Source organism: Carcharhinus amblyrhynchos, chromosome 3, assembly GCF_965287045.1.
Source record: "Carcharhinus amblyrhynchos chromosome 3, sCarAmb.v2.hapA, whole genome shotgun sequence".
Taxonomy (NCBI): domain Eukaryota; kingdom Metazoa; phylum Chordata; class Chondrichthyes; order Carcharhiniformes; family Carcharhinidae; genus Carcharhinus; species Carcharhinus amblyrhynchos.
This window is the reverse complement of record NC_137326.1, coordinates 98,433,060-98,445,841: the sequence shown is the minus strand read 5'-3', so window position 1 is coordinate 98,445,841 and position 12,782 is coordinate 98,433,060. Positions and strand designations below refer to the sequence as shown.

Genomic DNA, 12,782 nt, shown 5'->3' with positions numbered 1-12,782 from the left:
TCTTTTGTTGCTTTTTCAGAAAGCTTTCCTGAGTGCACTCAATAAATTTACCTTTCTGACTTGAGCTCACCTAATCCAATCTATATTGAAGTTAAAATATTTCTTTAAACCACTCTGCCATCGCCACATACATTAAAACATTCTGATCCTTAATGTTTACTACCAGGGAACCTGGACACGACTCCCACCACTGTTTTGCTATCACCTATAAAAACTATGCTGCCTGCTTGCCTCTTGTTATTTCCCCTCCAATCATAAAAGCAATTTAATTCTTAATCACAAATGCCACTCCTCCTCCTCCATATTCTTTCTGATATATTTGAAGCCATTTCATGGCAATGGCTACCATTTCATGCTCTCTAAACTGAATTTGTGCCTGCACTTTGTCCAGATTGTTTCTTATTCTCCAAGAATTGAGGTGTGTGCTGGCAGGAGAATAGTGTGCGCTGCATATCAAGCAAACAGAAATTCTACTTGTATGTGTCTCAAAGCAGTTGGGTTTTGGAGATCTTTAAACTTGGTGATAGGTTTTACTATATGCATTGTAGTTTAATATTAAGTGATAAAATTTAATGAGCGTGTCCCATCTTAGCTTTGGCAAAAGATTGTTGGAATCATATATTACAAAATTACCACTGATCTTTCAAAGATGTGCGGGTTAGATGTATTGACTATACTACCTTGTCCCTTAGTGTCCCAGGATGCAGAGGTTAGAAGGATTAGTGGGGTAAATATATGGAGTTACGGGGATAGGGCCCAAGTGGCATTGTTGTTGGTGCAGACTCAATGAGCCAAATGGCCTCTTTCTGCATTGTAGGGATTCTATGACTCTACGATTCTTTCACCAAAGTTGCAGCAGGATGTTAGGATAACACCCCCATTCACCTGTCACTCCCCCACTCTCATCCTATGAAAATTATAGGATCATGTATTTGCAAATAGTAGAAAGATGATTTACAATCTTTTCATTTGGATCCATTTATTTCAGCCGGCAAAACAGAAACCCAAACCAAGGAGGATTTCCAGATTTTCTTGAAAGGTAAAAGCCCATTATTAATTTTTTACAGAGGTATCAGAGCACAAGACATACACTAAAAAAAATCACAGAATGGTTAAAGCACAGAAATAGGCCATTCAGCCCAATGTTATTATGCTGGCCTTCGACAAAAAAAATCAAGCTGAAAGTTCAGAGGTTTAAACATAACCTTATGAATTGCATATCATTGGTAAAACCGCTATTGTATCACCTGCATAGTCTGAGGATCTCATTTGAAATCCTCAACCACATAACACAATGTAGGGAGGACATTCCAGGATTTTGACCCAGTAACAGTGAAGGAATAGCAATATATTTCCAAGTCAGGATGGTGAGTGGCTTGGAAGGAAACTTCCAGGTGGTGGTGTTCCCAAATATCTGGTAACTTTGTTCTTCTGGATGGTGGTGGACATGGGTTTAAAATGTGCTGCTAAGATATCCATCTCAGATATCACCTGGAGTCCGAAGTATCTTCAGTCAGTTTAATTCAGTCCACATATTAAGACATGACTGAAGGCACTGGATACAGTAAAAGCTATAGACTCTCACAGCATGCTAGTGGTAGTACCAAAGACTTGAGCCCCTAGTTGAGATGTTTCAGCACAGTTACAACACTGGCATCTATCTGACAAAGTTGAAAATTGCTCAAGTATATCCTATCCACAAAAAAACGACAGATCAAACCAGCCAATTACTGCCCCATTAATCCATTTTCAATTGGTCAAGTGCTAAAACTCCCTGCCACACAGTGCTGTGAATATACCTACACTTCATGGAGTGCAATCAATTAATAAAGCAATTTACCAACACTTTCTCAAGGGCAATTTGAGATAGGCAATAAATACAGGTCTTGTCAGCAATATCAACATTCCATATATGAATATAGAAAATAAACTCGATCTGCTACTTTCTTGCCTAGTCGCTTAACTGGCGTATATTCCTTTGCAAACACTTTGAATCGTTTATCTTTACAGCATCAGCAAAATTAAATATATTACTCTCAGTCCCCTCAACTAAGTTATTGATGTAGCTTTTAAATAGTTGAAGCCCCAACACTGATTCCTTGTGCATTCCATTAGTTCCATCAGTTACCACTTGCCATCTCAATACTGACTACCTTATTTCTGCTATTTTTCTGTCCATTAACTAATCCTCAATTCTTGCTAATATTATTAGCCCAGTGCAAGTGTCGTTTAATGATCTTTAGTTCAGCACCTTTTTGGATGCCTTCTGATAGTCCAAACATATTACATCCATTTGCTTCTCCTTATAATTTCAGCAATATTTCTTCATTTTCAAGCTGCCACTTGGTGATATCATGTGTGAATAACTGATCAGTAACAAAGCATTACACTTATTTCTTATCTTTAGCAGAGTGATGCACAGAGGCTTAAATAAAAATGAACACTGGGCCAAAGAAGGAAAGTTGAGGAGGACCAAATGCTAACCAAAAGCTTGGTTTAAGAAATGAGTTTTAAGGAGGATTTTGAAAGACGGAGGAGTTTGGGGAAGGAATTCCAGAGGGAGGATATTAAGTGGCTGAAAGCCCAGGTGGCAATGTGGTTAGGGGGCTGGTGGATGGGGGTTTTACAAGAGACTGCAATCAGAGGAGCAGAGAGTTTGAGCTGCGGAAATTACAGTGAGAGGTGAAGATTTAAATCAACGATGGACACCCTGTGGCTCATTGGGGGTCTGAATGTACTGTCTGAAACATCTGAACATGAGACCTTGTGGTTCATCACGGGTCTGAAACATCCACGAGATGTTTTGTTGATAGAGTGAGCACAGAGTTTGCGACAGAGAGAGAGAGAGCACGGAGCCAGGAAGTTCAGATAATCCAAAAAAGAACGAGAACAGGAACAGAGTCTGGAGATAAAAGAGTGCAGGAAAGAACAAGACTGCGAGTGGACCCCAGTACAAAAGGGCATGGGAAAGAGAGAGGCTGAAAGTAGAGCAATTAGTAGTGAATAATTTATTTGTTTTCCTCATTTATCTTTTAATACTTCTACAATTTTTCAGTAATTGTAAGATTTTCTTCATAGTTTTTTCGTAACAGCAGTGGTAATTATAGGAGCAGTAGAGTTTATTAATAAAAATAAATGAAGGAGACTTTCAAAAATGTTGCCTGGGCTGGAGAGTTTTAGTTATGAAGAGGATAGACTGGGATTGTTTTCCTTGGAGCAGAGGAGACTGAGGGGGAACATGATTGAGATGTATAAAATTATAAGGGGCATAACTCACTGCCTGAAAGGGTGGTGGAAGCAGACTCTCATAAGATTTAAGAAGTATTTAGATGTACATTTGCAATGCTAAGGCATACAAGGCTATGGGCCAAGTCCTGGAAATGGGATTAGAATTGTTGGCTGGTTTGTCTTTGACCAACACAGACACAATGGGCTCAAGGGCCTTTTCTGTGCTGTAGACCTCTATGACTCCAACTACATAAATAAATAAAAATAAATACCTAAAGCACATATCTGAGTAATTAAAAAATGTATAACATTTAGTTGTAGCTGGTACTAGTTTTGACAAGCTCAGTAAATTGTAATATGTAAGGTGAGTGAAATATTTCTCCCATTTGAAGTTGATAAAAGTTCTATTATTATATGAATGATATGGCATTTTCTGTAACTCATTATGAAATATTCAGTGTGTATTAAACATATTTAATATTATTCATGGGATTGTGATAGTGCACATTACCAATTTCAACCTTGCAGCCCACTGAGATGAATGAGGGCTACTCACCAACTTTGCTTGTCCATCGCTGATTTAAATACCAGAATAGTATTTTCAATTTTTGGTGACATAGGTCCAAGAACCATTAATCCCTTGGGCAAGGAGGAATGGTTAGGTTAATCAAGGGGAACGGATATGTTTCTGCCACTTAAACAAAAACATTTTTTGTCAAAGTTATGTACTGAGGATAAATTGATGAATGATCAGGGGTTGGTGCAAGGTTGGACAAGGACAATATCATTTTGAATGAGACAAAGAGTGTAAGAGGAAAGAGTGATGGAACAGGTACACAGAAAAGGTTCAGTGGATCAGGTGGAGAGGGCAAGAAACTTCAATGGCCTTAGTCAAAACTCTATCCTTTTTCTGCTTTATGTCCCTCTCGTCCATTCCAATCTTTTGCTGGCCATCTGTCTCCACTTCATCTGAGTATTGATCGGGATGACTCCAATTCCAAGGTTGGAGCTTTTTCACTCAACAGATAAAGCTACAGTTCACAATATCTTTGTAGAGGTTTGGACAGATCCCTTTACAGGAGACAATTTGAGACAGATGGGATAACAGAGAATCATCCAACACAGAAGGAGGCCTATTGTTCATTATGTGTACTGACTCTTTGAAAGAGCAATCCAGTGAGTTCCACTCTTGTTTACGGCCCTACATCGTTTTCCCTTTTCAATTATATGTTCAATATCCATGTGATGGTTGTGACTACACAGAATCCTATAGTGTAAAGTGAGACCATTCAGCCTGTCGAGCCTACACTGACAGCAATCCCACCCAGGCCCTACCCCTATAACCCCACCTACTTACTTTGCTAATCCTCCTGACACTAAGAGGCAATTTACCTTGGCCAATTAACCTGATACTCACACCTTTGGTTCTGCTTTCTTATCATTTCAGACATCACTTTCAGATCATAACAGATCATTGCATAAAATATTTCATCTTTTCTCCCCTCTGGTTCTTTTGCCAATTGTCTTAACATATTTGGCAACGCGTAATTTTGAATGAACTCCTTCTACATGCCATGGATTGGTTCATTCAATTTGTTGGACAGCTAGCTCATGATGTGGAGGGCCGCCAACAACATAATTTCAATTTCCATACTAGTTGAGGTTATCCATCACCTTACCCCTCTCAACCTTACATGTTGGCCTGACTAGTAAGGATGGCAGTTTTATTTTCCTAAAGAACGTTAAAGGGATTTTTTCAACATTGGTAGATTCTTAACTCCAGATTTATTTTATTGAATTCAAAATTTACCACCTGCCATGGCAGGATTTGAACCTGAGTCCCCAGAACATTAGCTGAGTTTCAGATTAAGCATCTAGTGATAATAACACGAGATCATCACCTCTCCTTGGCTTCATATCAGTCATAAAATTTCATTGAATATGGAACAAGATCATAAAGCTCTTATTTTGTGTGTCCTTATAAATACACACACGCAAACACAAACAAATAACCACACACATACAAATATGCATATAGTTACATGCAAATATACACACATAAACAAATACAAATACATATACAAACATGCAAATCTATACACATTCATTTGCACACATATACAAACATGCATGTATACATATATACTTACATGTTTGTATATGCATATATTCAAAGAACAAAGAACAACACAGCACGGGAAACAGGCCCTTCGGCCCAATGAGCCCGCGCTGCCATTTTAACATTGTGAGTTCCCTCTTCCACCCATGACCCTTGTCTACGCTTATGGCACTCCACATTGGAAACCAGATTGAGGGGATTAATTTAGGGGCAACTTGTTACACCAATCAGCCTAAGAGCACATCTTTGGGATGTGGGAGGAAACCGGAGCACCCGGAGAAAACCCACGCAAGCACAGGGAGAATGCACAAACTCCCACAGATACTGGCCCAAATCCATGTATCTGCACAGCAAACAGTGATAGTCACTGAGCTGCCGTGTTGCCCATCAGCTGGTCCAGTTTAAGTATACACTAATGACGTGAAGCACTAGGCTACTCTCGAAACATCCAAGAGCAGCCCTCTCACGACCCACCATGTGTATGCCCTTTGTTTGACAACAAGGCGGACCGAAGCACCTGTGGATTAAAAGAGAAAAACATCAATAATATGCACATCTTATGCAAACATTCAAGGGACTCCCCAGAACCTCTAAAGTAAAACAAGTGAGCCAGAAAAATACATTGGAAAGTCCATAGGAACCAATTGATTCACAGGAACGTCCCAAGGCTCTTGATCCTTATTTAAAACAGTCTCCTATATCCCTCCATCTCTATTCTGCTCATGTGTCTATCTAAGTACACCTTAAACAACTCCAGCGCGCCTGCTTCCACCACCTTACTTGGCAGTGCATTCCATAACCCCACAACTCTCTATGTGAAAAACCTCCCTCTAACATCCGAATTATACCTCGCCCCCCCCCTCACCCTAAGCCCGTGGCCCCTCATAATATTTGTTTCCAATCTAGGAAAAAGCTTACCACTGTTTACTCTGTCAATAGCCTTCATAATCTTATATACCTCTATTAGATCTCCCCTCATTCTCCGTCTTTCTAAGGAAAACAGCCCCAATTTGCCCAATCTTTCCTCATAACCCAGTCCTTCCATACCAGGCAGCATCCTGGTAAACCTCCTCTGCACTCTCTCCAGCGTCTCCACGTCCTTCCAGTAGTAAGGCGACCAGAACTGGATGCAGCACTCCAAATGCGGTCTAGCCAGCGTTCTATACAACTGCAACATTAGATGCCAGCTCTTGTACACTATACCCCTTCCTATAAAGGCTAGCATACCATAAGCTTTCTTCGCAACCTTCTCTACCTGTACTGCCACCTTCAAAGACTTGTGCACTTGCACCCCCAGGTCCCTCTGCATTTCTATACTCTTAATAGGTCTACCCTTTATCATATAACTCCCCCCTACATTATTTCTTCCAAAATGCATCACTTCTCATTTATCAGGATTAAATTCCATCTGCCATTTACCTGCCCAATTTACCAGCCTATCTACATCCTGCTGTATTGCCAGACACTGCTCCTCACTGTCCGCAAGTCCAGCCATCTTTGTGTCATCTGCAAACTTGCTGATCACACCACGTACGCCCTCCTCCAAGCCATTTATGTATATTACAAATAGAAGAGGTCCCAGTGCTGAGCCCTGTGACACACCACTAGTGACAGACCTCCAGCTAGAAAAAGACCCTTCCACTACTACTCTCTGTCTCCTATTACCAAGCCAGTTATCAATCCATCTAGATACCAGTCCTTGTATTCCATGAGCCTTAAACTTTTCAACCAACCTACCATAAGTTCCTGCCTAACTGGCTGTAGCTAGCCTTCCCCCAATTTAGCACCCTCCCCTTAGGACAGCACTCATCTTTTTCCATTAGTATCCTAAAGTAGACAGAATTGTGGTCACAGTTAGCCACATGTTCACCTACTGCAACCTCAACCACCTGACCTGGCTCATTACCCAGAACTAAATCCAGTATAGCCCACTCTCTAGTCGGGCTAGCTACATACTGCTCCAAGGACCCTTCCTGTACACATTTTACAAATTCCTCCCCATCTGGACCCCCATCCCTAGGCACCTTCCAATCCACCCCAGGGAGATTAAAATCTCCCACTACAACAACCCTATTCTTTCTGCACCTATCCAAAATGTCTTTACATATGCCTTCTTCCACTGCCCGTGGGCAGTTGGGTGGCCTGTAGTACACCTCTAGCATAGTAATTGCTCCCTTCCTATTCCTCAACTCCACCTACAGCGACTCAATTCCTAACTCCTCTAATATTATCCTCCCTCTGCACCACTGTGATGTGCTCCCTCACTAACAATGACACTCCCCCACCTCTTTTCGACCCTCCTCTGTCACGCCTAAAACACTTATACCCAGGAATATTTAGCTGCCAGTCCTGCCCTTCCTTTAACCACGTCTCCGTCACTGCCAACTCATCTAAATTCCCTGTGAACATTAAGGCCTTAAGTTCATCCATTTTACCCGTTACGCTCCTCGCATTAAAACAGACTCACTCCAGACCTCCAGGCTCACTCGGATCCTCCTTCTCCTGGATGATTTTCCTTTTATCCAAACTTACCCTGTCACCCAACTCGTTCCCAATCCCAGTGCCTACTGAGCTATCGGTCTCATCCCCACCCCCCCCTCCATATTAGTTTAAACCCTGCCGAAACACCCCAGCTAACCTCCCAGCTAACATATTCGTGCCCTTCCCATTTAAATGTTCCTCATCTCTCCTATGCAGGTGCCCTTCTCTCATAAATGCTTCCCAATGATCTACAAATGTAAAACCCTCTGTCTTGCACCAATCTGTCAGCCACACATTCAGGCTGTAGGATCTCATTATTCCTAGCTTCACTGTTACTAGGCACTGGTAGCAGCCCAGAGATTGCCACCCTGGAGGCCCTGCTCTTCAGCCTGGCCCCCAACTCCCTGAACTACCTACATATATCCCCCCTGCTCTTCCTTCCTACGTCCTTCTCTCCTGTATATACAATTACATCAGCCTGGGTCCCTTCGCCCTTCAAAATTCCCTCTACCCTCCCGAAAACATCCTGTACCCCTGCTCCAGGGAGGCAGACTACCATCCTGGAGTCTCGCTTTTGTCCACAGAACCGCCTATCTATTCCTTTAACCCTCCCATCCCCCACCACTATCTCACTTCTAGCCCCCTTCCTTCCCTCTGAGGCATTCTGGTCCTCCTCTCTTACCCTTTTCACCCCAGTTGTTGCCCTACCCTTGATAATTTGGGGGACTACCGCTGGGGTAGTCTTTGGACCATGACTCCTCTTCTTTTTCCCCTTCCTAATGGTAACCCACCTGTCCCCCCCACTAGGCTCTGGGATCTCCACTTCACTGTGGATCCTATCCATTATTTCCTTGTTCTCCCTGGCTAAAAATACATCCTCAAGACGCAGCTCTAACTGCCTGACCCGGGCCCTCAGACGCTGCAGCTCCAAACACTTGATGCAGGTGTGGACTTTCGGGAGACGTGTTGTCTCCAGGAACTCCCACATATGACACCTAATGCAGCTGAAGTGTCTCCCCATAGACCTTGCCATTTACCTGACCACCTTTGGAATTATGAACACAAAAATGGAAAAGAAGAAAGACGGAACCAGTAACACACCTTGCCTAAGCCTGCTCTCACCTAAGCCCAGTGAGCCAAAGCCCTTACAGCTCTCACTCTGCTCCCAACTCACACTGCTGCCCGCTCCCGACACTGCCCGCTGTCTACTGTGGCCTTTTTATACTCCCGCGCTCCCTTCCCAACATGACAATGGTTCCTGGGATGAGGAAATTCAGTTACTTAGATAGATTAGAAAGGTTGGGACTCTTCCTTGGAGAAGAAAAGGCTGTGATGAGATTTGATAGCAGCACTCAAAATCTTGAAGGGTTTGGACAGAGTAGATAGAGAAAAATCTGTTCCCATTGGTTGAAGCATCAAGAACACAGGAACAATTTATCATGGCCAATGCACTTAATCAGCACATCTTTAGGACTGTGGGAGGAAATCTCAGCACCTGGAAGGAACCCACACAGGCACAGAGAACAAACACAGGGAGAACATGCAGACTCTGCACAGATAGTGGTCCAATCTGCAAATTGAACACAGGTCCTTGGCACTGCGGGGCAGCAGTGCTAACCACTGTGCCACCGTGCCACCCTATTCACAGCGAGTGGTTAGGAAGTGGAATACACTGTCTGTGAGACTGTGGTGGAGGTAGGTTCAATCGAACTATTCAAGAAGAAGATCTGAAAAGGAACAATGTGTAATGTCCTGGGGGGAAGAGAGAGTGGCATTGGGTAGGTTGCTCCTTTGGTCAGCAGCGTAGACACTCACAATTCTGTAATCCTGAGATTTAACTGCACTCTGTGTGAACCCAAACAGTAGGAGTTAACCAACTCGAAGTGGCTTCAGCTTCAAATTACTATCTGATTTTCAAGTTGTTGGTTCCCAATATCAGTTTTCACATTTCAATGTTGTAGGCAAATTTTAGTTTATTTAGAAAGGATTGGTTTTGTAGATTTGAATGAGCAATACAACAGCACGCTAGCATACTTTCATTTATATTTAATGTAGCATGTTCTCTATAAAGTGCATCTTCCTTAATGAACTAAAAGTGAATGCAGTTTCCCTTGCTATACTGGCTGCGTGGATTTAATAAAATGTATTTATTTACATTTTCTTTTGAAACAGAACAGTGCACAAATATGAACTGCAGCTGTGAGGTGAATAATGGCATCAACATTTTACAGGTCATCCTCTACATTCCTACTATCATCGTTGGATTAATATTCAATGCACTGGCCTTGCATTCATTCTGCTGGAAATTAAGAAAATGGACAGAAACCACCATTTACATGACAAGCCTAGCTATTTCTGACCTCATGGTGCTTCTTATTTTGCCTTTCAAAATTTACAGTTTTCATTACAAATGGTTTAATAAGATTCCATGTATGCTTCTTATAATCCTGCATAGAGTTAATATATGCATGAGTGTATTAATTATTACTTGCATTAGTTTGGATAGGTACATTGCAATAAAATACCCATTCAAGGCAAAGACATTGAGGTCACCAATGAAAGCAGCAGGGACATCTGCAGTCATCTGGATTTTTACAAGTTTGTGGAACATTAGTTTTTTAACTATATTTTACAGTACATTCAATGTAACAAACTCAAGCATAGTCTGCTTCTCAACGACATTTAACGAGAAATCAATATCTTATACTGTTCCGACTTTGATAGTATTTCTACTTATTCCACTGATCATTGTGACTTTTTGCTCATCTCAAATTGTCCAAATACTTCAGCAAAGAAATAGGTCAAATGTAGGAGAGTTTAACACAAGGAGAAGTCTACGAATTATTACGGCAAATGCAGTTGTCTTTGTTGTTTGTTTTCTGCCTTTCAACACAATAACTTTTATTCATGTTGTAATGACGTATCTAGAAGCTGATTGCAGTACGCTGAAGCTGATGTGTACCATCAGCGAAGCGGCAAAGTGTTTAGCCAATATCAACTGCTGCCTTGATGGATTTTGCTTTTATCTTGTTACTGTTGAAGCAAGTGAACTTTTCCAAAAGGACTCTGATAACAATCAAACCGTCGTGTTTTCACACTGTGAAGATACGATTATTGGATGAACATACTCGCTAGCATTTAATTGCTGATGTACATAATGCATTATAGCATGGGCCCTGGAAATACATGCTAAGCAACGTAATTATTTTGTGCTTGTATTTAACTTATTTTGCAAAACTCAGCGACATTTTAATGCTATGCATGTTCTCAGCTATTCTCAAATCTTCCTATTGACACTGACTTACAATCTGATAATTCATGATTCACCAATGACAAAAATTAACTACCGAATGAAGTGTTAATTTGTTCTTAATCATGCTAATTTTATAAAGTACAATTAGCGTGGCTGCCTGAAATGTCAAGCACTTAAGGGAAAGTTGGAAGTCAATTCTCTGGCTGAAATAGTCCAGAGTGTGCTTCAATGTATTGAATGTTTAAACTTATTTATTAGTGCCACACGTAGGCTTACAAGGAGAAGGAGGAGGTAAACAGACAAGTCAAAGGAAGAAAAGAAGTGAATGTAGTTATTTTCCAGAATTGGAGATACTCAGAGTTCTTGTAGGGTTGTAGAGAGAATTGCAGTCAAAGATAAGCCAAAATAATAAGTGAATGGAAGATGGAAATGAGAATTTTATATTTGAGACATTAGTGGACCAGGAGCTAATGACAGATACTAATGGCAGAAATGATGCATGATCTGAATTGTGTGTCAGGACAAGACTAGCAGAGTTTTGGAAGGTGGGAGGCTGGCCAGGAAAGCATTGGATTGATCAATTCTGAAGGTAATGGAAGTATGGCTGAGTTTCAGAAACAGATGGGCATGTGTCAAAATGGACAATGTTGTAACAGAAAATCTTGATGATCGAGAGGAATTACAAACTCAACTTAGAGATGAATAGGAAACTTATGTTGACAATTATCTGGGTTAGCCTGAGACAACAGTTGGAGAGGGAGCCCCCATAGGAAAAGGGAGACAAAAGAAACAACGTTGCTCTTACCATTTTTAAATGGTGGAAATTGCTGTTGGTCTAAGGCTGGGTGATAGACATGAAGTGTGACCACATAGAGATAGTTGAGGAATTGAGGGAGGTAGTGACAAGTTAGGAAAAAGCAAAATACCGTGCGTGCTGGAATCTGAAACAAACACAGAAAATGCTGGAAAATCTCAGCGGCATCTATGGGAGAGAATAGACCCAACATTTTGAGTCTAAATGACCCATTTTCAGAGGGTTCGGGGGTAAACCAGTGAAGGAGCTTCTGTGGTCAAGTTTGGATTAGTGAAGGGTCAGCTAGACTTGAAACGTTGGTTCTATTCTCTCCCCACAGATGCTGTCAGATTTGCTAAGATTTTCTGCATTTTCTGTTTTTATTTCAGATTCCTGCAGTATTTTGCTTTTATCTTTGCATAAGTAAGGGTGGGATCATGTAAGGCCAGTCCAACAGAGGTGAATATCAAAGCAGAGGCTAGCGAGGAGGATTACATGGTTTTCTGGATGAAAGAGAGATCAAATGGAATTTTAAAAATGCAGAGTGGGCAGCACGGTGGCACAATGGTCAGCAATGCTGCCATACAGCATCAGGGACCTGGGTTCAATTCCTGGCTTGGGTCACTGTCTGTGTGGAGTTTGCACATTCTCCCTCTATCTGTGTGGGTTTCCTCCAGGTGCTCTAGTTTCCTCCCACAGTCCAAAGATGTGCAGTTTAGTTGGATTGGCCATGCTAAATTGCCCCTTAATGTTGGGGGATAGAGCCTGGTTGGGATTGTGGTCGATGCAGACTCAATGGGCCAAATGACCTCCTTCTGCACTGTATGATTCCATGAGAAAACATAGAATGAAAAGTTTTAGCGCATTGTTGCAGTCACAGAGGATGACATTTTGTCATTTTGCCTAGG

The 12,782-nt window shown here is 41.6% G+C and overlaps 1 protein-coding gene across 1 annotated transcript; it reads left to right on the top strand.

Annotated features, from left to right (window-relative positions):
- The first annotated feature begins 1,002 nt into the window (after positions 1-1,002).
- Positions 1,003-11,192, top strand: LOC145341468 (G-protein coupled receptor 35-like). Its single transcript, XM_080186434.1, has 2 exons — positions 1,003-1,039; positions 10,001-11,192. Exon 2 carries the CDS (start codon positions 10,015-10,017, stop codon positions 10,948-10,950), a length of 936 nt encoding a protein of 311 aa, XP_080042560.1. The 5' UTR covers positions 1,003-1,039; positions 10,001-10,014; the 3' UTR covers positions 10,951-11,192.
- Positions 11,193-12,782: the final 1,590 nt, after the last annotated feature.

Bases quoted from the DNA above. Each gene is read 5' to 3' on its own strand.
- LOC145341468 (XM_080186434.1), top strand. From the start codon at position 10,015: ATGAACTGCAGCTGTGAGGTGAATAATGGCATCAACATTTTACAGGTC.